At 39.2% G+C, this 26,170-nt stretch overlaps 2 protein-coding genes across 11 annotated transcripts in view; one reads left to right on the top strand and one right to left on the bottom strand.

The window, feature by feature from the left end:
• The window catches only part of LOC310852430 (uncharacterized protein), a gene marked incomplete at its 5' end in the record, with an annotated part of 71,177 nt that extends 55,226 nt beyond the window's left edge, over nt 1-15,951 (bottom strand). The window contains one exon of the transcript XR_014568098.1: nt 15,842-15,951. The remainder of the gene's footprint in view (nt 1-15,841) is intronic.
• Nucleotides 1-26,170, top strand: part of RAPGEF2 (Rap guanine nucleotide exchange factor 2) — a 148,689-nt gene that overhangs the window by 49,701 nt on the left and 72,818 nt on the right. For all 10 annotated transcript variants that reach the window (XR_014568045.1, XR_014568046.1, XR_014568047.1 and 7 more), the window contains exons 3-6: nt 2,093-2,149; nt 7,330-7,413; nt 22,655-22,730; nt 24,635-24,802. Coding sequence is in view for 6 of the 10 variants with exons in the window: in XM_083755303.1 (XP_083611429.1) it covers nt 2,093-2,149; nt 7,330-7,413; nt 22,655-22,730; nt 24,635-24,802 (385 nt within the window). In the remaining 4 variants the exon portion in view is untranslated. The remainder of the gene's footprint in view (nt 1-2,092; nt 2,150-7,329; nt 7,414-22,654; nt 22,731-24,634; nt 24,803-26,170) is intronic.

The raw sequence follows: 26,170 nt of genomic DNA, 5'->3' as shown, positions 1-26,170 counted from the left end.
AATAGAATCTGTTAATTCACATTCCAGGAGTATAGTTAGATAAACTTTGTTAAATACATGTGAAAATCTCAGATGTCAACTTTATGAACAGACACATTTTACTGCTATCATTAAAGCATTTCACTATTATAATATTGAGCAACAAATCTGTGTGTTTCCCATCTCTGTCATGGTACCTGTTACTATTACAAACAACTTGGAAAATTAGATTGGAAAGAGTGTGCAACAGTGGCATTCTCTGCCTTGCTTTCCTTTTTTAAAAAAATTGTTCTTGCATTGCTGTATGTCAAAACATGTTCCAGCATCATATTATTATTTGTTAACACAGGTTAAAATTACATTGCTGCCTGCTGATGACAGGGGCAGGTACCATGGTGGCCTGAGCTAGGCCAAAATTTAATATTTGTATCCTGCTTTTCCAACAGCAGTGTTGAACTCAAAGCAGTCCACAATAATAACAATAGGATTTAAAATTAGCATACATTACAACCACTATAATATCAAAAACACAATAGCATATAAATAAACATAGAAAAACAATCAAATCCTTCACTTAACACAATTCAATACAATCACATAGAGATTCAAAATACTGCATCAAAAAATGGGCTTACGAGCACCAGTGCTAGTTGACCTTCTCTCTCTGGGAAGGGTATTTTTTTAACCAAGTGCAGCAGCACACTCCCATGCAGCAAAATCTTTCATAGTTTTGAGCCTCAGCTTCTTTTTCACCCTTAAGAATTTGATCACTTCTGTGGAGGGGTGGGGCAACAGTTTTCATAGAATATCCAGATTCTCTATGATTTCTTTTCTCCATATACAGTATTTAGGGTAACTTCTTTTCACAGCTCATTTGGAAGACTGCACTGGGCTCTCTCTCCCTCATTGCAGGGCACAGGTTCCTTTGACTTGTGCCAAAAGGCTCACACCTCTGACAAAGCTTGAGCTTTTAATGTTATCTGGAGGGAAAGAGAACAGACAGCCACAAGAAGCTTGGCAGCTGCCAGGTGGAAACACACAGAGATACAGACTCCCAGCAGACTCCTTCTGTAGCTGATTCTGGCAAGGGATGAGCTTTGAAAGTTACCTGGAGGGAAGGTAGCTACTGACATTAGTATATTAGATTTTTAAATAGCACAATTATGTGAGTTGCAACTCATGGTGGCAAAGAAAGTCTTGTGGCATAAAATCAGTTATTAGAACCACAGTCGCTGACAGAAGTGACAATAGGGAATCCTCCATTTCTGTTGTAAATCCCAAAAGTATAGGAGTCTGCTTGTTCGTTTTCTGATAAATCTTTTGAGTAAGAATTCCATTCCTGCCCTGAGATACTGGGTAAATGTATTAACTTTTCTGCGCTAACATGATTTGTAGCTTACATGTAACATGAAAGCTATTTCTATGCAGTAGAAGACACCCCCCCCCAGACTTAAGAGGAACCATTCACTTCAATAAAATGAATAAGACTTAATTAAGTAGATGTATTTTATCTCTTTATTCCTGCCCCCCAGGACCAGGTTTGCATAAACATGTAAGACTTAAGGTGCTTGTAACAGAGCAATATCATTATCTAATTTTTAAAAATAAGTTTATATCCTATACTCCCTGCATTCAGCATTTTGAGAAATTTGTGTATGTATATATTTAAAAACATAAATATGCCACATGCTTTGCTTTCTGGAATGAGACCAAATTTAAATAAATGTATCTTCAGGCAGAGTTAACAAACAACATGGAAAGTGACACATGGAATGGAACAGAATCACTGTCACTTAAGGGATGGCAATCTTGACATTATTTTCCTCATGATGTCTACAACAACAAAGAACATTCTTTGTGAGGACTTAAAATTTCACTTCCCTGAAATCAAATATAGCAGATCATGGTCCGCAACCTTCGCTTTTTGCACATCTATTTTGATATGTGTTTGAAAACCCACTGTGAGAAAACTGCTACATTGCAGCCATATATTAGTGACAGCCACTTATCCTCAGCATGTGTGGCTTTAAGGGAACTGGCCTAACTGTAATATAAAATAGCAGCTAATAAAAGTGCTCTTACTTATAAATGGTTTTTGTTTCTTTTTTCACAGAATGATGTGTGAAACAGTGAGATACGAGAGGCACGAAGCAAATGAAGTTTTGTACTAGTGAGTGGTTATCTTTCTTTCATACTACATTGCTTATATGGAAACTTTTATCTGATCTTTGCACAGCACTTTGCCACTTCCAATTGTATCACTGTGGGGGGGGGCAGGTAGGTGGGAGGTAGTGGGCAGGGGGATGTCATTTACTAGTGCTGGCATAAAATACAATGAACTAGATTATGTTGCATCAGAGATGAATTTAAGGGAGTCTTTCTACCTAGCGACATTCCACAGTGTACTTGTCCTAATACTGTGCTTATGTAATGTCCATACTCCTTTGTAAGTATTGAGAAGAAAGATGTGTATATGCAACTTGACTACATTTTTAACAGGTATGGTTAGTCGAAATAGTTTAAAATATTATGGACCAATAGCACTTGTTGTTCAGTAGCATTTTGATACTTTCTGAGTTCAGTTATTCGAGATCTAAAGCTCCTTACAATGCTCTTGCTTTAAATTTGAATTTTCTTTCTAGCAGTTTCCATATAGGACAAGTAGAAAACAGAATTTTATGCCATGTTTATCCACCCATTTTCCATTTGGCACTTGCATGACTGACCTGTTTGTTATAGACATAGAACAAATTTAGGGATTTCATGAAGGTGCAAACTGATTCATAGCATGGGGTGACATCTAGATCACAATTCTGGCTTCATCCTGTTGCATAATCTTACGATCCAGTTGAATTGGTTTGTGGGTCACACTCTATAGATATACTGGCAGGTCAATATAATATTGTCTTGTGATTTTGAGCATGATTGTTTGTTTTTCTTCCCTGCCCTTTAGTAAGTCCTGAGGCTCTCTCTTCAAAACTAGCTCCTACTATGATCAACCCATAAATTATTGAGTGGCCTATTTTTCTGTGTGTGTGTGTGTTTGTGCGTGTGTGTATCCTCCTCTGGGCAAAACATTTTATCAATACTGAGAAGCTATGGCTCCATTCTTGTGCACATTTAATAGAGTGAATGCTATGTTAAACCCACATAGGAATGCGCTAGAAGTCTTTTCTTTTGGAAGTTTAAATAGAAGCTATGGTATCTTCTCACAGGCACAGTATGGGGAAATGCCAGGCAAATTAGATGTGCCACTTTCTGTCAGCCAATAGGGTTAGAAAGTGTATCCACTGGATTGCTGTGGCAGAAAACATTAGGAGTTACACTGGGTTTGCCCTCATGCTTCTAGAGCATCCTGGGAACAGGAAGAAGAGAGAGCTTCAAGCCTATATTGGGTGCAAGATGCTCCACATGCAAAGCCTCCTTACCCATCCTTAACCTGTTTTAGCAGCAGCGCAAAAGAGGGAAAAGGATCCCTGGGAGAAGGCATGGGGAGATATGCCTCCACCGAGGTCAGTTAACCTGCCTACACGGAGTTATTAACTGCAAGTGGGTGTGTTCCATTTCTGGGATACAGACTGTAGCAAGAGGGGAAATGTTTTGGAGGAAGCAGAGTCAAATTCTTGTTCCCCCAGAAGCTTTAGTTTTAGGTTTTGTTTTGTTTTGCTTTGGTTTTTTTCAGAATAAAGGATTTATTGGGTGGGATGTAAATAAATGGACTCAGAGGATGCACTTCCTCTGAGTACAATTCCCACTCCCCCACCTCCCCTTTCCCCACCCCGTTGAATAACTTTCCCAAGTGTCAACTCAGTAGTTCCTTGTGTTAGTGGAACTTACGTTGAAATTTAATGCTATTGCTTGCAGATATCAGCCTCAATACATTTTTTTCTTAAACTATTGTCTTAACTTTCTATATTAAATATGACCTAGCCAGCTTACGGATAGAGTAATGACAATAAAATAGCAGTTATTAAAACAGTGTACACAAGAAGGTTAAAACCATACAGTGCCTCGGGTTACATGCGCTTCAAGTTACAGACTCCGCTAACCCAGAAATAGTACCATGGGTTAAGAACTTTGCTTCAGGATGAGAACAGAAATCGTGCTCCGGTGGCATGGCAGCAGCAGGAGGCCCTATTAGCTAAAGTGGTGCTTCAGGTTAAGAACAGTTTCAGGTTAAGAATGGACCTCTAGAACGAATTAAGTACTTAACCCGAGGTACCACTTTACTAGCAATACAGTACTCTCCTGGGTGGTTGCTTCTTGGTGGCATAACTGCAAAGGACCTAGCAGATGGCACAGGGATCCATAGAAATATCTTTCAATAGAAGCTATATTCTTAAGCAAACCCATATGGAGAAGAGCACTTCAGGTGGTCTCTGCAGAACTTATAATCAAACCGGTAAGAGGTTTTTTAAAAAAATGAAGGGGTGGAGCAGTCTGGGTTAATAATTATGACAATTGGTTTGTTAAGTGTTTAACAATAGTAAATGCTGTAGAGGGTGTGGTGGGTAAAGATTGCCTCTGTTCTCCAACTGGCAGTCCGAGAAAAAAGGGAGGAAGGAGATAGTAAAAAACAAAACAAAATGCCAGTAAGGCAGGGAACGAGAACGATAAGAACAATATTAATCAGGGTAAACTTGAAAGAAGAGGTGATTCTGAAAATATGTTTTCTTAAGAAAATGGAAGCAAGACAAAGACTGAGATGAATATCTAGGGGAAGTGCATTCCAAAAGAAGCAGGAAGAAAATGGTTAGAATAAAGGATGTGAGGCTTTAAGATTTAAAGAGAGAACAAAGAGAAATGAGATGGGAGTGTTCAGAAATAGAGAAGGAATCTGGGTAGGATTGATTTAAAGGGGGAGGAGGAGTTTAAAATGAAGCCAGAAAGCAAGGGTAGGCAGTGAAATGACAATGCTTCTTATGCTTAATTTGTATACCCAAATATGGGAGACAACTTGAGGCTGCAGCCACAGAATTTAGAATACCTTTTAGACAATTAGCTAAAGCAATTGGTGTCCTTTATTGCTGCAGTAAGATATAGAAACAGCTTTTATTTTAGGATTAACCGTGGACCATAGGGTTTATGATTATACAAAGGCTTGATTTTCAAAGGAGCACGATTGTTCTGCAGACGTGTCTGTGAATGTTGGTGGGGGAGAAAAAGTTTGTGTTTCTATTTGGGCTGCCGATGTGTAAACCATAGCCTGTGTTACATGATAAACACTGATTTCAGAGTATTACCTGGTCCTTAATGTTTGCTTCCAAGGGCAAAGAAGAAATGTTAGAAAATTATTTTAAGTAAAGTGTGTTCTTGAAGCCTTTGCAGAGTTCTGCATACCAATTTCAAACAGTGTGCTGAGGCCTCTTCAAGCTATGGACGTTCATTTGCACTGTGCTTCCACTGTCTTTGTGAAAGTCATCCAATAGGATATTTAATAATGCAAAGAGTAGCTGCAGCCAGACTAGTCTGTTGATTTTTCACTCCCCCTTCCTCCCCCTGAGGTATATTATACCTTCTGATAGCTAGACAGTGGCCAGGTTGTCTTGGGATCTAGCCAGGTCTGCACTGCAGTAAATCAGAATTGCTTATTGGGAACATATTTTTCCACAGGGAGCTTCCAGTCAGCCTTAACCACTAGGACCAGTGTGTACAAAAATCCAGTCACTGATTTTGGCTATATAATGATTAAATAGTTTTGTAGCTTCTAGACCAGGCTTCATTTCTTCTAAAGGGTATATGCCAAATCCTGCGGCCAGTTGTTGGGGGTTATTATTGGATGTTAGTGGCAAGGTTTCTTGCTGGTGGACAGGATGTAATATCACAGTGAATGGACCAGGAAAGAGACCTTGTGTTCATAGCAAATGGCTTGATGATGTTGACCCAGTGTGCAGCTGCTGTGAAACAGGCAATGAATGAATAACATGCACAAACTTCCACAATCTTGGATTTACAGCTTTTTTAACAAACATTTTTTGTGAATGACTTCCCTCTTAGGAAGAATTTTCAGACACCAACTAGTTAGAACCAAACTGGTTAGAACCAAACCAGTTCTAACCAACTCTAACCAACTGAGCTGTTTGACCACCACCTGCTGGATCAGGCCAATAGTCCAGCGTCCTGTTCTCACAGTGTCCATTTTAAAGAAGCCTTACTTTTTATAAAAAGAAATTGGATGTGGTGCATTCAACTGGAATTAGCCCACTAGTTCTGAACTTTAATAACCATGCTGTCACATCAATCAATCAATGGGCTGGTCCCTTTTCGTTCATGCTAACTATTTGTGACTTGTACTTATACTTGGTTTTAATGCTTACAGAATAACGCAGGTCCTTAAACATATTTGCCGCACTTTGGTGGCTGTGTTGGTTATGAAAGTTATAGAAACAGATGTCCAATTTAATATGGGCATAATTGCAAAGGCAAAACAAAAGTTGTGCCAAGGCCAATGACTTCAATGTAAAAGATAGCAGAAAATAGTATTTTAACATAATCCTAGCATTCATTAGAAGCTAGTCTGGTTTCCAAATTGTTCCAAATTGTATGCTTAAAATTTGAGAGATAATGCTTTGCAACAGAAGGATCTTCCTGTCTCTCGGGAAACGTGTTTTAATATCGCAAGAAGAAATAAGATCAAACAGTTTTCTCCACCAGCAGCTAAATACTTAGCTGGTTCTGACCTCCAAAATTAAGCAGCTTTCTAATCTTGACTTTGTCAGGAAAGAACTCAGAACATTTTGCACAAAGTAGCAGCATTTAGTTTGGGGGTGGTGGAGAAGAGAAGAGAAGAGAAGAGAAGAGAAGAGAAGAGAAGAGAAGAGAAGAGGGACTTTAAATAGTGAAAGAAAAAAAATGAAGACATTAAAATGTTTTTGTGTGGTTGTTCTGTAGGAGTGAATCATTACAGCTTAATCCTATGTTTGAGACTTATTCTTGAATAAACAAGTGAATTCCGTGGGACTTACTCCCACATACGTGTGTACAGAATTGCAGCCTTAGGCATTCAAAGTACCATTAAGGTTGTTTTGATATATAAAAGTATTGGACTGTATCAGACTAAATCTTGCTGAAGAGTACATTCAATGAAATGAATACATGTAAGCCAATCCATTGGTTAAGTTAATCCATTTTGTCCATTGGTTTTTGTGAGTCCATCTTGAGTATGACTGAGTTGGATACAACACTATATATGTAACCACTACATGTCCAGGAAGAATCAGTTTTAGAAAATTCACCACTTAAAAAGCAGTCTGTCATGGGCAACTCATATGTAGATTCATATTGATAACGTTCTGTTTGCGTCTGTTACCCAAATTGCACTTCCTAACATTTTCTTGTTTTTATTTACAGCCCCGATGATATTGGGACCTGTTGGTATATTCTTCTGTCTGGTTCAGTATTTATCAAAGAATCAATGTTTCTTCCAAGGAGCAGGTATGACTAGAATTTGTTTTATAGTTCACATAATTAAAGATAAATAGTTCTCATCTAATATTGAAAGAAATATTAATTAATTGCATCAAAGTGTTGAGGGGCTTAACATAGTTTACAGGTTTGAGTCCATTCATCAACACACTTTGAATTAGATCTCTAATCACTTTTCAAAAGTAATTTGAGCCTATGTTCATACGCTTTGAAGAGAGTGCACACCCGCCTCTTGCCACACAGTGCTTGCCCCATTCAAAAGGCATTGTATTCTTCCTTAAAAATACGCAGGCATTGAACCATTGGAGGAAGAGTGTTTCAAAGCTGAGCAGCAGTCACCAGGATTTTCTCTGGACATGACCTCGCTTCTGGGGCATAATGGCTATCACTAAGTAACCTGTTTTCCATGTTTGTAGTGTAACACAGGGAACTCTTCAGCATGAGACACGTTGTTGGCAATTGATCATTCATGGTTAATGTAAAGTTCATTGAATGTAAAAGCATGATGCTGGTTCCCCCCTTCCCCATTTTTCTTGGAATGTGTATGTTGAAAAGTTAGAAAAAGACTTTAGAAATGGGGCAAAAGTGATTGTCAGTTGTGGATAATATCAGAGAGGTGGTGGCAATGTGGGACGTAGAGGGGGGGAGTCTTTCTTCACATGCCTGCACTATACAAGCCACAAGCCATGATCCCCTGCACATATGTATTTTATCCAGGACAAGAAAGAATAGTTTATCAGTACTTGTGGCTGAGCAAAGGGGGTAGAAGGCCTCTACTTGTTCTTGTGACCCTTGTTTTCTCCAGCCAAGGTGCTGTGTTGTGTATGAGGAAGAGCACTGCCAACATAACAGGGTTTAGGGAAGCTGTATTTCCAGTTCTTTGAAAAAGCAAAGAGGACCTAATTCACTAGAACTAGTTTACAGACCTATTGTAAATGTGAATTGCCTTTAATTCCATGAAATAAAATGTACATTTTCAAGTAGGTGTGTGTAGCTACCACATGAAATTTGAGCCAGTATGCTAAATGAACGAATGCTGCAGTGTGAAAAAGATTTCTGTATTCATCTTGCATTCTGGGATACAGAGGAAAAATCTGACAAAAATATTGCCAAGTAGCAGGTTGATACAGATTTAAGTCAACCTTGAAAAGGTCTCTCTTGATTTCTTTCCCTGTGCCTTCGCTTTGGGTGTCTCATAGCATTTAAATCAATTTTATGCCATTTTGCCTGAGGCTGTCAGCAAGGTAATACACAGATGTGGATTAAAACCACAAGAAACTGCATGCATTCTATCATGATTTAAAAAGCAGTAGTAACCAAATGGATACCGTGTGTATCATATCAAGCAGTTGCAGAACTGTGTTTAGTAAAAAGTGGTAGTTACTGATAACAGTATTCACTGACCATTTTATAAATTCCCGAATTAACTACCAGAAAGTGTGATCAGTTAGTTACAGCTTAATATTCATTCATTTCAAAAGATTTGAGCTGCTTTCCAGGTGAACTCCTTAAAACGAACAGAAGTTGCACAATAGCACTGCTTGGAGGATTGTATCTCTACATGTTGATCCCAGAAGGCGATTGTACATGCACACAACCTTGTGCTCGTATGTTGGAAGTCAACAGTATAAATTAGATGTGCATCTGAATGCAGAAGTTACTGGTTTGCACTACATAAAATTTTAGATATATTACATCCCTTATGTGTTCTTCTGCTCACAAAAGGCTCTTGGTCTAATGGATGAAGAAGGGATGCAGTGTTATGCTAATTTTTCCCTGCAGCCCTGCAGCGCCCCCCAAAACTTGTTCAGACAGTTGAGGAACCCTTTGGTACAGGATGAAAGATGGTATGGGGTGTGTCAGTCAGCACAATCACATTCCCTTCTTTTCTGTTAGCCCCAGTATCGGCTTGATCATAGAATCATATAATTGTAGAGTTGGAAGGGATTCCAAGGGTCATCTAGTTCAATCCCCTGCAATGCAGGAATACCAACTAGATCATACACGACAGATGGCCATCCAACTGCTGCTTAAAAACCTCCAAGGGAGGAGAGTCTACCACCTCTCAAGGGAGTCTTGTTCCACTGTTGAACAGCTCTTAACACCAGGAAGAGCTTTCTGACAGTAAGTCAGAATCTCCTTTCTTGTAACTTGAATCCATTGGTTCAAGTCCTAGCCTCTGGAACAGGAGAAAACAAGCTTGCTCCATCTTCTTGCCCTTTATATATTTGAAGATAGCTCTCATATCTCCTCTCAGTCTCCTAATATTCAGGCTAAACATGCGCAACTCCCTCAACTGTTCGTCATTGGGCTTGGTTTCCAGAGCCTTGATCATCCCTCCTCTGCACACGTTTCAGCTCGTCAATAACTTTTTTAAATTGGGGCACTCAAAAGCTGGCACGTTACTCCAATTGCGGTCTGACCAAGGCAGTGATGCTATGACTTCCCTTGACTGGGGCACTATACTTCTGTTGATGCAGCTTAGAATAGCTTAAGCCTTTTTGCTGCTGCATCACACTGTTGACTCATGTTAAGCTTGTTGTCTACTGAGACCCCTAGATCAAAAGGGCACAAATTCGAATCCACACTCTGTTTGCGTATTTGGATATGCACTTAGTGTGAATCAACATCAACATTGGGATATGAATGGAATGTGTGTAGAAAGGTGCACCCTACTGAAAGTAATGTGGTTCAAATAGGCATATGTTTGTCTGGCATGCTAGAAGTTGCTGATAGGTGTAAAGAAGTATGTTTTGTATTGTATTCAGGCCTTATGATCTGCTCTTTTTCATGACTTTAGGTGAAATTCTAGCAAATGATAATTCAACTCAAAGCATTAATTCAAACATTTATTTTTTATGTTTTAACAAAAAATGATAAAATTGAACATTTATGTTTAAGGTAAGTGGTAAGAATTCAGATAAAATACTATACAGTACCTTGTATCTTGTAATAGGACCTGCTGTAATACTGTACTAAAAAATAGTTGAAAAACTTACAGTGAAATATACAGTGGAACTTTTTTACTGGCATTGCTTAAAACATCACTCATACTGATTGACAGTGAACTCAATTTATTATCTCTGGAGCACCTTAAAGGTTAATAGGCATTTGCCAGAACAAATGCAATCTAAATTTTAGATATGACATGATTAATGGAAATTAACATTAGTTGGGTGGCAAGAAGAAAATAGATGCTTAAAACAACAGGTGACAAATTGCTTAGACAAGAGATGCTTTACAAGAGAGATTTTAGAAGGTTTTTATCTCTGTTCGTAGAGGTTCCACTTATATAGCTGCTAAGAGTGTTTGAGATTTTAAACACCCAGGTTCAAATTTCTGCTCTGTTCTGAGATGGGTAAATAGCCACACGTCAGCTTAATCCTGACTCGTGATAGTGAATATTGTGAGGTAACAAATTCAGCTCTGAATTACTAGAAGGAGTGGTAGACTATACAGTAAATGTAAAAAAGGAGATTAATTCTGTTATTTGTTTGTTCAGGATTACTACCTCTCAGTTTATTTTTGTGTTTCATTTATTGTACGTCTTTACTTGAACCCACCATATTAATCACAATATATTAAACAAAGTATGCAATCAAGTTGGACTGATGTCAACTTTTCTTTTGGTATAGAGTATTTAAAAGATTTGATATTTCAGTGAGAGTGTTACTTTTACTTTGCATAGCACATATCTCATGCTATATTTATAAACTGCTTTTGGAACACTTCTATTTTTCAAAAGTCACTTGTGATCTATCATGGTGTAGTAGCTTCTGTTCAAGAAACCTAAGTCCAAGCTCAAGCTGGGCATGCAGAATTGGTTGCACAGCTATTTTGATCTAAGTTGTAGTTATTCTAGATCACAATTTTTACATTCAGTTCTGCGTGTTAGTTAAGGATTTTTTTGCCGCTATCATTTTATTAAAGGGTTTCTCATAGAATACAAATTAACCATTCCCCAGTCCTCCCTTCTTTTTCTCACCCCCCCTTTTTATCTGCAAATGTCATTGTTTGGTCTATTCTTAAAAGTAAACAATATAATACATAGTGTGTGGTATCACATGATAGAAAGCTTCCATAAGCAGAAAAGGAAGGGATGCAATTTTTGCACTGCAGTGTTCCAAGCACACACTAAATCTTCTCCAAAAGATTGGGAAACCCTCTGGAGGAGATTTGGAGAGTTGTTTTGTGTGCAAAGGGAACAAAGGAAATGAGGATAAATAAGGAGTATTTAAAAGGCATATGTATGAGTTATATGTTTACCATGTTTTTCATTTGCAGTTTATCTAATAGTTGTGAGTTGCTTTTGCATGTCTTGGAAGTGCAGGCAGAGTATCAGAAATGGTAAAAGCTGTCCCATTCCTTGATAACTCCAAATATATTTTTCAGAAATACATTCATCTATAGGAAACATTGCTTAGTGATTTTTCTTTCTTTTTTTTAAATGTATTTTTATTAAAGATTTTCTTGGTTTACAAAAGTATGTGCAATGTCTCTTCCCCCCCCCCCCCCAAGTACAGTGGTACCTCGGGTTACATACGCTTCAGGTTACATACGCTTCAGGTTACAGACTCCACTAACCCAGAAATATTACCTTGGGTTAAGAACTTTGCTTCAGGATAAGAACAGAAATCCTGCAGCAGCGGCGCAGCGGGAGGCCCCATTAGCTAAAGTGGTGCTTCAAGTTAAGAACAGTTTCAGGTTAAGAACAGACCTCCGGAATGAATTAAGTACTTAACCCGAGGTATCACTGTAAGATTTTTTACAGATCAGTTTCATTTGTTGAGGCATTAGGAAGAAAAGGGGGAAGGAGGTGGAGGGGGGAAAGGTGAGTGGGGGTGGGGTCAGGTGGCGATGTTTCTTTTTTACTTAATATATGTGGGGTTGTGTGTCAGTGTCGCTTGCGCAGGTTCTCTGCTATTCACTTGTGTTTCTTTAGTGGTGAGAGAGGTTGGGGTTGCCCTAGGGTGTGGTTGGTTGTTTGTGATTGGCTGTGACATTTGAAATGAAACATTGGCTTTTGATTGGTAAAGGAAAATAAAGTTATTTCTTATTTCTCTACATCATCAAACACAATCATTGAAAGAAGGGAAGCTCAAATGTTTTCATTTTTTAACTGTTAAGTTTTCAAAAGATTTTGTTACATGTTGTATACAGCTGCAATATTTTGCATGGAATCATAATAAAACAATAAAATAGCAAAAGAACAAAGACAGGGCATAGAATCTATCCAAAGCCAAATGAAAATAATAAATCTCTTAGTGTTTAGAATTAAACCCTAAAAGGAACAAGTGGGTTCAAGGTCTATCCTCTGCCCAAGGGAATCCTGACTGTTCTTTAACATCTGCAGTAGACTGCTAAAACAGCATGCAAACTGCTTTTCATGGAGACTTCAAAAGATTCTTTGCAGTTACTTTCTATTTTCCTTTCAATGAAATAAAAAGGATCCTTTTGGAAAACATAAGTCAATTGTAGTAGATCTGCCCCTTCCAAATGCTCAAGACGCCTTTCAGTAACTGAGTCCCTATAAATAAGACATTGCTGCAGTTGTTTGCTCTTGAGTCTCCTTGTTTTGATATACAGCACACCTGAGCCCCAAATGAACTGTGCTTCTGCAAGTACCATTGAAATGAATAGCACTTAAGCTGAAGCACTCTGAGGACTGGAGAATCTATGAGATAATATATTGCTTAGCCTTATTCTTTAGTAGCTATTGATAGTTTGTTTCAGGCTATTTTCCTCCTTGAGCCTTTTTGTCTTGTGATGAGAGAGCCTCTCAAACCCTGGTTTTCACATCTGGAGGCTTATGCCCAGTCATTATGCCATATCCAAGCTGATCCGAATAGCAATTTGTGTTCTGTTGAGACACAAGTTGCCGCAGTTATGAAGTTTTGGAAATATTTTGCTGTCTTCAAAGAACTACCGTTGAATCTGTTCTAACAGGGAAATCAAAGGGCAGCACATTCATATGCTTGTGCACCCAGAAGTAAATACCACAATATTCAGTTGGCCTTACTGCCAGGCAACCGTGCATAAGATTGTAAACAATCAGTTCGGGTTTAATAATGGAACTTCATTTTAAAAAATCCAGCAGTATGAGACAAAAACCAATGTTTGTTTGTTTGTTTAAAGGTGATGGGAATCTGCAGTTGGAATGAACAATATAAATGTAAAAAGATAAAAGGGACCCCTGACCATTAGGTCCAGTCATGACCGACTCTGGGGTTGCGGTGCTCATCTCGCTTTATTGGCCGAGGGAGGCGGGCGTACAGCTTCCAAGTCATGTGGCCAGCATGACTAAGCCGCTTCTGGTGAACCAGAGCAGCGCACGGAAACACCATTTACCTTCCCTCTGGAGCGGTACCTATTTATCTACTTACACTTTGACGTGCTTTCGAACTGCTAGGTTGGGACCGAGCAACAGGAGCTCACCCCGTCGCGGGGATTCAAACCGCCGACCTTCTGATCGGCAAATCCTAGGCTCTGTGGTTTAACCCACAGCGCCACCCGTGTCCCTAATAGAAATGTAGCCTGGTGCTTAAACAATGATGACACTGAGGGCTATTGCAGCAAACCTTTCCTTATGATTAGACTGTCAGAGTAGTACATTGGTTTGTCTCAAAGCTGTTTTAAACAAGTGAGTTCATAATGCTGGTGGTTCTAGATGAGATAGAAATGCTTACTCTTTCATGAACATTCTTTCTTCACCAGAGATGTGGAAGCTCACACAGGTGTCTGAAAGTATTAACATCTCCTCTGCCCTGCAGCTCCTGTTACAGTTCTTGTAATTTGGTTTCCCTTCACCCGTGAAGTAAATCCTTGCCTTGTATTTGGCTTAAGATCCTTCTATTTGATCCATATGTATTGTCCATGGTGTGATGTTTATGGTTAACAGTCTTATGGCATAAAATATTGTATGTTATTTAATGCATAGATTGGAAGCATACCTACTCCGCCCCTACAGAACTGGTGGGTGGGGCATTAATGAATTTTGGGCTCAGGGTCACATTTGACTCATTATCAGTGTTAGAAATTCAGATATATAAGCTAATCGCCAAATGACACCTTACAACTAGATTATGGTCGCTACAACAGATTGTCTAGGTGTCATTTTGTTGTTGTTTTTGCTGCAATAGAATTAGTTGTTATTATTAATATTATTTCTTTCATTTCTATTCTGCATTATATTTTAAAGAACAAAATTCAAAGCAATATACAACACATGAAACCACCAAATAAAACAATCCAGAATTAAACAAGTTCAAGCTTCAAGGAAAATATTTTAGATCCTTCTCTAAGTGACATTTTGCTTTCCCCATATTTATTTACCTTTTAAATTTATATAGCTGCCCCATAGCAGAAGTACTTTAGGAAGCCAGTGTGATGTAGTGGTTGGAATGTCAAACTCGGACCTGGGAGTTAAAACCACAGAAGGTGGTTAATGCATTTTGAATATGCTAAATAAACCTTGGATTCACCAGGATTTATTTATTTTTTTGGTATTGGCGCAACATTTGCAGCATTTATTCTCATGATGAATAACATTCCACTGAAGTGAAGTTGGACATGAAAACTAGGAATGTAGAGGCCCAGCAAGGGCAAGGGAGTAATAATGAATACTGTAACTTTTTTGTTTAAAATTTTGAATTACTTGCCAGTGTGTATTATAGCATATCTGACAATGTGGATGTTTGTGAATAGAACACTTGGATGGAGAAAGTTCCTCTGGCCTGTTGATGTCATGGTATTTTTAATTAACATAGGAAAATTGTACAGATTGTCTTTTTGTCTCCAATTTGCTCATGTGTGTGCATGTTCTCAGCATATTTTGTTACTCCCCTACTCTTTTTGGTGCTTCTAAATAACGAGTGTTTTAAAAAAATATTGTTAAGGGTTTGCATAGCTTGGAGACAACAAATGCAGTTTTCTGTACAGTAGTAGCTTTCTGTCTTGTTTCAAATATGCAGATAAAAAGTATGGCCAGCAAACATTTTCTATACTTGAATCAGAAATGCTTGATTCTCTTTCTGTATTTAGAGTGCAGCTGATGTTTTGGCATCCTTTTTACAATTGTTATAATAATTTTTCATGATGTAATTCTGACTGCTAAACAAATACAGTAGTAAAACCTGGTTTCTATGCAGGTCATTGTTCTGCTGAACAGACAGAAGAGAGAATTATGCTTTTCTGACATGATTTGTAAAATGAAAAAAAGCAGCAACATTAAAAAATACCTTTTGGTTTAACATACTGTGTTAAAGGGTTCCCATGTTAACTCAGTGTTCAAAATGACAGGAAATTATGGCTGTTAAGGGCCACACCCCAAACACGCATTATTAATATGGTGTGGTATCCTACCCTGTGGTTAGTTTCAACTTCACAAGTACCTTGGCGCTGGATGGCTGAAGGGGGCAAAGGTATGGATCCTACTCACAGATTTGTTTGTTCACTGGGACAGACACATCACGTCTGTGCAACAGAAGAACAACCAGTTTTCCAAAACACATGGTATAATTGGATACATCTTTCTGCAGAAAAAAGCACCCCGCAAAGCCTAACTCATTCAAAATAAATAATTTCTCATCAATTATTTCCCAACTTGGAGATGGACCATCCTTAAACATACCTTCAGGGCTGTCTTACCTATAGGTGCTAGGGGTGAAGGGCACCTCGGTGGCGGGCTCTCAGGGGAGCCAGGCCGAGAGTCCGGGGCCTGAGAGTTGAGTCCGAGGAAGAGCCTGCCCATCGATTGGAGCGCCGCGACGGGCTCTTCTGCTGCGGGTGGCTCTGTGCTGTGAGTTTGGGGGTGACTGAGCCAGCAAGACGCTGAAGTGGCCGGCCGGCTCTGCCCTCCTGGGACTGGGAAACTGGGGGTGTCTGTGTGCTGGGTGGATCTTTGCACCCCAGCGCTGCATATGCTTAAAACAGCCCTGCATACCTTCCCCTACACTGCCAAGTTTCAAATCAGTCAACTGAACCATAAGGCATAGATCCCACCCTTCTCTGATTTCTCATTATAATGGCAGAATGAATGAAACATTAAGAGGTAAGAGAGAACATGCTTTCAGCCATGCCTTTAAATTAGGTTTTGGAAATAGTGTAGCTTCAGAGCATATTTTATATTCAGAACAATTAGTAGAGCAAGTATGTTTGTTCCCTTGGAAACCATTTACTTTTTATAGAACCATATGGAGCATTTTCTTCTTAAGTGAATATTATAATAAAATTAACTATACAAGTGAAGCGACTTCCATTTTTCCAGCCAGTTAGGAATGCTTTGATTCTGTCCATTGTAAGCATATTTTTAAGAGGGCTTACTTCAATGCCAAATGGTTGTACTGTATGAATCTGTTCTGGAAAAGGTGAGGTAAGCTTTGTTTTGAGTCTGCTTTAGTCTAGGTTGTTGTGTTATCTGTGCCAGACTGAGATAGTGTAATAGGAGAAGATATGCCAAGATATAGTACTATGAAAGCATGTGCAACTTTCAGTGGTTTTGTAATGGTAAACTTTTTAAGTACACGAGCGGTTCATGACAGCACCCCCCACCCCAAAAAAAGAATAAAAAATTGAAGGCAACAATGTTGCTCCATTATTGTTGTTATTTCTCTACTCATTCATTGAACTTTCAAACTTCTTTCATCAATAGTAGATCCCAGAGTGGCTTACAAAATGTTATATAAATCAGAACACAACACACACAAATAAAAAAGCATTATCAAAGTGTTAAAACCAACAGTGAAAGAGTACACTTTCTATGATCCTCAAACCAGTTCTTTGTTACAGTAGTAACAGGACCTTGAACATTCAGTTTCCACCAGAGGCCTGTGCTAACAAATAAGTCTCAACTGGATGTTAGAAGCCCCAAAGCGTAAGAATCATCTTTGCATCTAGAGAGAGGGTGTTCCACAGTAAAGGTGCCACTTCTTAGAAGCCTTGTATCAGTGAAAGCCTTCCCCTCTCCTCCCCCCCCCCCCCGTTTATACAGGGAAAAGGTGTTCAGGGCTTTATTATGTCAATATTAACACATTGAATTGAGCTTACTAACAAAGCGGTGGCCAACGCAGATCCTGCAAAACATATGTAATATGCACAGGCCTCTGTCAGGTGTGACAGAAAAGTTTGTTTTGCTGGGCAGGTTGGGTCACCAAGTGTTTTCTTTTTCTTTTCCCCTGCCAGTAAATGGTTAACGAATGGCAGCTTTCGATTGGCCAGGGTTCCAGGAGAGGGAGTTGAAAAGGAGAGGATTTGGAGAGACAGGTTTCAGGTTGGGAGATAGGGAGTGAGAGGAGAGAGAGTTGGTTCTGGGTAGAAACATCTGAGGAATATATCAAAAGCTACAGAAAGGAGTCTCTGAGCTTAGTGTGAAGGACAGTGTGTGGTGTCCTGTGAGAGTAATAGGCCAGGAATTAACTGGGAAGCTGAGGCCGAGCCAGGAGAAGTAGAAGCTGTAAAGATACGGTCTTCTTAGGTCTTATTCCAGTCAGGAGGGGAGAGATTCTGCTACAAAAAGAGAAGACTCCGAAACCAGCTAATAGGAGTATGGTGATCCCTTGGGCCTGTTACTTGGAGTAGCTCAGGAGTAGAGTTGTCAAAGGGGTGTGTAACTGACAGGAAGTACCACCTTGTTTAAGAACCAAAGTATTAAGCGGCAACAGCTGTGCAACTGAGAAAGAACTGAAGTGAAAGAACTGGAAATAAGCTGAGCATTTACCCTTTAGTCTAAAAAAACAAAACAAACCTGTAGCATCTACCTGAAGCGAAGTAACTGAACACAAGCAACTGAAGTTTAAAAGAAGTTGTGCTTGATTAGAAGTCCATAACATCAGTTAGATTTAGTATCAATATTATTAGGTGAATGGTTACCTGAAATAACATTATAACCTGAAGTATCCTTTGTTTTACCCACTTTGTGTCATAAACTTCCTTTGTTTAATAAAATCTTTGTTTGTTTGATCAAATTCTGCCTGAGACTCCAAATTATGAAGTTTCCCTCACACAAGTTCCCCACTAGATAATCTGAGGTAATTTGTAGAAATTTGTGTAACTGGTGTACTGTGAGGTGGTTGCACTATATTTAAGTGAGGGCTGGCCCAGTGGTGCCAGAGTGAAAAAGTGCCATTGCACCATCACAACAGGTGGAGCAGTCAGCCCTCTGGAGGTTGAGTTCTGCTCTTCCTATAGTTTCTGGATTGACTTCAAGGGTAGCCCTACAGAGATTACATTACAGTACTCTTAACATGAGCCACCAAGGCAAGTCCATCCCAGTCCAGAAACAGATGTAAGTGGTGTATCAGCCGGAGCTGGAAACAGGCACCCCTTGCTATGACACACACTGTGTGTGTGTGTGTGTGTGTGTGAGAGAGAGAGAGAGAGAGAGAGAGAGAGAGATCATCAAGAGCACACCATTCATTTAATTCCTGTATACAAGAACCATATATCAACCTCTCGTGCCAGGTTTCAGCCTAAGTTATTGGACCTCATTCAACCCCTGCCCCAGGGAGTGGTTTAGCATAAAACAGCTTCATCTGGTTCTAATGGCATGGAGAAATAGACCTGGGTATCATCTGCATATTGGTGGCAATGAGCCCCAGATCTCTGGATGACTGCTCTTGGCAGCTTCATACTGATGTTAAATAGCATGTGGGACAAGATTAAATCTTGCAGGATGCCACAGCGTAACTGGATGGGAGCACTATTAATGACACTCCCTTCCCCCATGGACCAAAAGGATGTCTCATGACAACCAGAAGTTGTGCTTTAAGTGTAGTGTGCCCAACTCTATGGAATCTCCTCCATTAGAAATCAGGCAGCACCGTCCTTGCTAAGTTTCAGATGCCAGGCTGTTTGTATTATTAAAGTTGTTTTAATGGTTCTCTTTCTTGATCTTTTAATCTACGGTATCAGTTTTGTGTATTTGATTATATTTTTTGAAAATGTCTTCGAGACATATAGTGAGAAGCAGTGCATAAAGCCCTTAAAATAAATGGAATGCTGCAGAGTTTGGAATTCCCTGTGCCATTCTCTGGAAACATCCCTGCAGCTTGGAGCAAAACCACCATGATGTCATGGCTCTGATTCCTAACTCACAGAACCTCTTGAGAATACAATGGTCAATAGTATCAAAAGGTGCTAAGAGATAACAAGAAGGAATATGGTTATTTTAGGAATAGGGTCCTATGGGAGAGGGAGATTTCTGAGAGTGGGAGAGGTTCTACTCTTGCATTTCTTCCCAGCATTCCTTAATTCCTAATTGGTGCCAAGGGTTAAGTCTGACTGTCTACCCAGGACAGGGGATGAGGTGATGCAGAATTAGGTCATCCTGTCTCATGACATAGCATTCTTGCTGCTGTCTGTTCCCCATGGCATTCCTAGTCAGCCTTTGAATCAGAGTCCCAAAGAAAAATTATGATACTTCTATCCGTCTGTGCACTCAGCATACTCTCAGTCTGAATGCAAAAATAAATGTTGGAGTCGCTGCAGATTAATTTCAGCAGTGAATATCTGTATAAACTGCTGCATAATTTAGCTGACATATAATTTTCAGGTGTAATTTTAACTGATCTCTTGATCACTTAAGGTGGTGAAATATTCAGTTCCCACCACAAAGCATGGTTTGTTTAAGGAGCTTGCACTTCCACCTCAAGACAACTGACCTATTCAAATTGGGAATCAAATAAGTTTCATGGGCTTGTAGGATTAGAGCAATCCCAGTACCAGGACGACAGCAGAATTACTATACCAAGACTGTTTATTCCCTTCCCTCTGTGTGATACAATTTTACTACACCAGTCAGATAGGCGGTGTATAAATAATAAAATGGTGGTGATGATGATGATGATGATGATGATTTGGCTTACGTGACCAATCTCAAGGTGGTCTCTTGCATGTGAAGAGTGACCCCATTTGACCAGTGGGACCACATGGGGAGAATAAAGAGCATGGAGTCAAAAGCATGCTTTGAAAAGGGCCTATGGTGGAAAAGGAGTTCACAAGTTATACTGCAAAAATTAATTAGGAATGGCGAGCCTCATAAATAAAGGGAATTGACTTATACAGAGTGCACCTCCCTTGTCAGTGTGGGATCTCTGTATTTAATAAGATGATTCTTAGTAATGTTGTTTGATGATTAATAAATCTTGATTATATATTGACATTTCTTGACTTTATTTCATTTACATTCCTAAAAATTCAGGTTTGACAACTTTTTACTCTGGCATTTAGGTAACCCTGACCTAGAGGCTCTCATTGATAATCTAAATTCAGCCTTCGTAGTATGAGTGCAATAACTTAATTGGTTTAATCAATTAAAATTGCTGACTTAAGGATGGAAAGTGGGAAAGGTGAATGCCATGAGCAAAGAAGTGTGGTTGCGGAGCATTGTTTCTCGACAGTGGGCCAGGATGCACCAGTGGGCTTTAGGCAATGTTCAAGTGGGCTTCAGTGCCATAGCCTGCCCAGTGCCTCTTCACTTGCCTTCCCTGCCCCCAAGTCATGACATAGCCTTCAGCTGATTCCAGCGCTAGCTGGAGCAATGGTGGCAGGGAGAAGAGTTCAATGAAGAAAGAAAAGGGAAAGGAAGTTCTCTTCCTCTGAGGAGAAAGAAACCACCACAGGAAGTGTTGAAGGAAATTAGGAAGGAAGCTAAAATGTTAATATTCACCATGAATGTTAATGAAAAAAAAATAGTACAGCAAACAGGAAATAGAAATGAAAGGGATAAGGAAGGAAAGGTGTTGTAGGAGGAAGAAGTGAATATAAAAAACCAGAGAGGAGGGATGAAAGACACTATTAGCAGTTGGAGGAGAGTAAGGTTCAAGTTGGGACGCGGGTGGCGCTGTGGGTAAAACCTCAGCGCCTAGGACTTGCCGATCGCATGGTCGGTAGTTCGAATCCCCGCGGCGGGGTGAGCTCCCGTCGTTCGGTCCCAGCTCCTGCCCACCTAGCAGTTCGAAAGCACCCTTAAGTGCAAGTAGATAAATAGATACCGCTTTATAGCGGGAAGGTAAACAGCGTTTCCGTGTACTGCGCTGGTGCTGGCTCACCAGCTGCAGCTTCATCACGCTGGCCACGTGACCCGGAAGTGTCTTCGGACGACGCCAGCTCACGGCCTCTAGAGTGAGATGAGCGCACAACCCTAGAGTCTGTCAAGACTGGCCCGTACGGGCAGGGGTACCTTTACCTTTACCTTTAAGGTTCAAGTTGAATGTAAAAGGTGAATGGAAACTACAGGAGATGGGAGGCAAGTGGGGGTAGGAAGGGAAAAAGAAAAAGCCACCTTCATCAAATCAGCAAATTCTGCCTAAAATGGGGATACTCAGTCACAATACCTCCATAGCAAATTTCTGTGCTTAGCTTGAAGAAAGTTAATCGATGGAACTGCTCACCGCAAGGAAAACACAGTAGTGAAGAATTTACACATTTCCAAAGATGGATGACATATTAGTAGAAAGTGATGTCCATTATTGCCAGTTGATTGTCAAACTTGCCCACTATTTTGTAACTGCTTCTGCTCCTGCGCCACCATTTTGTCACTTGCTGACCTCAGTAATTTTCAGCCATCTGAATTGGGCCCCGGGGCTACAAGGTTTGAGAACTCCTGCTCTGGAGCTGAAAGACCTGAAATTCCACATATATCATGAGGCACAGATGGATTCAGGTTGAGAGGAAAAGGGAGTGGCAAAGATTACGAACATTTTTCTCCAGTAACCAGAAACTGCCTTTCTACTACAGTGATTGCTGTGTCCTCGTAATGCTAGCATAACATCATTGTGATGCTGAGCAAGTATAGCAGTTTCTAATTATTGACATTTCGGCTATATAAAGACAGGTACTTAGTGGTTTAACAGATTTTTACAAGTGACTTGCATTTTATCAGTACAAGCAAAATTTGTGCAGAGGTGAGAATAAACGTTTTGAGTTTTTCTATTTTAAGAGTGGTTCTAATGTCTTACATTTTACATTTGGATCCATGTGCCTTAGTAGTCAACAGTATAGTATTGGAGAAAGTAATGGGACAAATTTCTGCTATGAAACATGTGTGCCAAAAATACAAAATGAAGAATCCCATAAATTTTAAGCAGCCTTTAAGTCTAATTTGTATTGTCAATGCACTCCCACCCCTGATATTGCCTCAGAAGAAGACGAAACTTGATTGAAAATGTGGTTTTGTCATGTGCGTAGCATTAAATTTTAAAACTGTAGCTTTATAGACTTGGTTTTGCTCAAAGTATTTTCTGTCCTCTTTCAGTTTTGGCAAACGTTCTGCAGGAAGCTTCAGACGTGGTTGTGAATGCATTGTTCTAGAGCCATCTGAAATGATTGTGGTAAGCATAACTAGATGAATGTCTGTGTTAAGGAAATGTACAATTATGTATTTGAGAAGTGTATCATTTGCCATCTTTAAAACGAGTTAGTTGCTTGGGTTTTAAAATAGGTTAATTTAAGGAAGACCATGGAAATAAAGTTCCATGTCCCTTCCAACTCTGCAGTCTATGATTCTAGAACTCCTGTCTCCTGCATCCACCTGCAACCCTTGAAAAACCTGTCTAGAAAGGGTGGGTGTGTCCTGAACTATATAGAATGGTGCTGGACAGCTCTCTAGATCCCATCCCATGTTGCTCAGGAGGAACCCCCACCCCCAGTTGTCTGAACAAGTTTCTTTAGGCACAAGTGGCTGCAGAGGGAATGAGGGTATGGGAAACTTTCTTCCCGTGAACTTTCTTAAGTTAACTTGCCTTACAATCCAAGTCATTATGTGTACAATAGGTATGCATACAGGATAACTATATTTTATCTGTTATACAGATTAAAATTCAGTGTTGAATAAGGAATCCTAGTTTTGTATAAATTTTAAAAGATTTCTTTAAGATAGCTGGATTTAGCAACACACCTGGAGATACTGCCAGAATATCTAATTTAGTGGCCAGCAGAGCGAATAAATTCATTTTTGGGCAAAGAAACTTTCTTACATAGGCCTTCTGAGCACACAATTAATATATCTACTAGCAGATTCACAAAGTGACCTTTTAGGAAGCTCTACAACCAACTTTTCAGGTTGGTCTAGTCTGATCATTCAATTTCCTTCAAGACCTCCCATCCCCCATCCCCCCCCCCCACATTTCAGGCTTTTCAAAATCCATTACATAATTGCTTTGCATCTTATTGTTTTTGGTGGTTTTTTGCTTTTGTTTTGTAAAGCGAAATGTTTTGGGTTGGACTAGATGACCCTCATGGCACTTTCCAACTCTACAAATTCTAAGTAAAAATTCTTGTCACTACGTATAGGGAACATTTACATTTTTAAATACTTCCTTTCGGTGACTGATTTCCGCTCTTCCTGCTATAATTGGATTAATCACCATATGAAACAAGGGCATTACCCCTCTTCCATATTTCAAGCAGTGGGTGTAGAGCCTCACAATACAGTATTGCAGGTAATACTGCTTTACACAATACTTGCAGTAGCATTCAGAATTGGCACCGAGTTCTTTATAAAATAGTAGTTGCATGCTTTGTCATAGCTCAGAGCCTTATCAAATACAGTGTTACCTTAGCAGCTGAGCATCCAGATTTCTACCATCTCCAAAATAGAAACGGCTGTGTGCAAGATGCAAAATACAATACTTGTTGTAGGTGTGTATCAGAAGATTTTTTGTGGGGGTTGACATTATTATAGTTCCCTTGTGCAGTTTTCCTTCAAATCTTTCTTTTTTCTTTTTAAAATTTTGCTTGCTTTAGAGGAAATAGGATGCTGTGTTTTAGAAGAGCTGGCTCCCACAGGATGGGAGGGGTAGCTCCCCAATGGCTTATTGAGATCAGCCAGAAAGCTTCAAGTTTGCTTCCTTCAGAAATGTTCTTTTTTTCTCCCCAGTAATAAACTAGCTTTCTGTGTGAGAGAGTAAAAAACAGACGCTTCTAAATACACAGGTGTGCACACGCACAGTAAGTCAGTTGTAGAATATATGAATGTCAGCTGAGTAATTGTCTTAATAATTATGCCTGCTCATTCTCACTATGTAGGAATAGCTTCTACTGTGGAAAATGCAGAAAGTTTTATAACTACTTACTGCTGATTTCTGTGAGAGTACCATTTTGTGTGTTCTATCTCAAACTGAAATGAATGCCCGTGCTTTCTAATTGTAGCAGAGAAGAGGCCATCCATAACCTTATTTATTTTTATCATATTACAAAATGTATTTTTTTGCTATTAAATATGCCTTTTTATCAGGTGGATTATATGGATGAAAATGAAGAATATTTCCAGCGACAAGCATCTCATAGACAATCTCGACGGAGATTTAGGAAAATCAATCAAAAAGGAGAAAGACAAACAATTATTGACACTGTGGATGCTTATCCTGTGGGGAAACCACCGTTACCTAGAGGTTATCACACGGTAAGCCATCCAAATTATTTTGATAGTGTAACAAATTTGAATATTAGCAGTTGCCAAATGCTCATTCTCATTTTGTGAAAGATTCATATGGCCACAATTTGCCTTTCTTAAAATTTCATGTGCAGGAGATTCTTTAGTTGCTATAAAGAAGAAACTGAACTTGTAGTTAAGAGTCATTGGAATAGTTTAGAAATACCGCTTTTGGAGCAGATCAGCTTCAAAATGCCAGCTTAAAACACTTTATTCAAATTTGATCTCTGTAATAGATAATTCTGCTGACTTTATTTAGTTTAAAAGACATCAATAAACCAATCACTGAAACATTAAGTTCTGTGAATAGCCACTTCTTCTTGAAGCACTATCATCTATTTAGGCCATTATTTTGCTTTATCTCTTCTCAGCATGAGAAGTAGACCAGAGCGGGTTGTTTATACTGATGTGACTAATATCAAATTGTTCTAACAAATCTACACCATGCCTTTATCATCTGAGAGAGCATTATGTCTATATTGCTTTAGCCTTCAAATTATAATTATTCTGCATTCTCAGACTGATGGAGAAAAGTCTTCACAGTTCATCACTGTAGTGTAGAATTACAAAATTGCGAACACTGATTTTCAAAATAGAAGAAACCCGTATTTGTGTTCTGTGTGCCTAAGTGCTTAAGATGGATGTTTCATTAAAACATTTATTATTATTATTATCATTATCAAAATCATCATCATCATCAAGTATTGTTTCTTACTAATTCACACTATCAGCTGCACATTGCTGGAACTAATTTGGCACCAGTGCCATTCATATTAGCACTTTCCATTATGCGAATAGTATTCTAGTACATAATTGTATGGGGAATTACGACATTTACACATACCTATAAAATTATAAATGTCTTGGGACCAGAGTGTCCTCCTTGGGACTGTATCCTTCTGCATTAAGATGCCTATCAGTCATCATCTGAAGCCCTGTTCTATTCTGCCACCAAGGGTAATGGTAGTGTGAGATTGGGCCTTTCCTTATCTGTGTAGCTTTCTCCTGATAGAGGCTTGACTGGCCGCATCATAAATGGTTTTTGTGTGGCAGTCAATACATTTTTATTTCATCAGGCTTTTAATGAGTTTCAACTCATAAGTTATATTTGTTTCTTACTTTGTTTTTATTGTAGTTTTGTTGCTTTCACTTTTTTCTAATATTAAGAATTTGTTTTGTTAATCTGAATTGCCTTGAGGAGCAAAAGGCAGTGCCACCATATTTCTATAAATAATAATACTCAGTATTGTTGTGTGGTAACAAAAAATCCTCACAATCACGTATATTGAGGCTGTGTTGCATATTTAACAAGTATTTTAATAGTTCTTTTCTCAAAGC

Source organism: Podarcis gaigeae, assembly GCF_964106915.1.
Source record: "Podarcis gaigeae genome assembly, chromosome: 9".
NCBI classification, from domain to species: Eukaryota; Metazoa; Chordata; class Lepidosauria; order Squamata; family Lacertidae; genus Podarcis; species Podarcis gaigeae.
The sequence above is the reverse complement of the archived record's forward strand: the minus strand, read 5'-3'. Positions and strand labels throughout refer to the sequence as shown.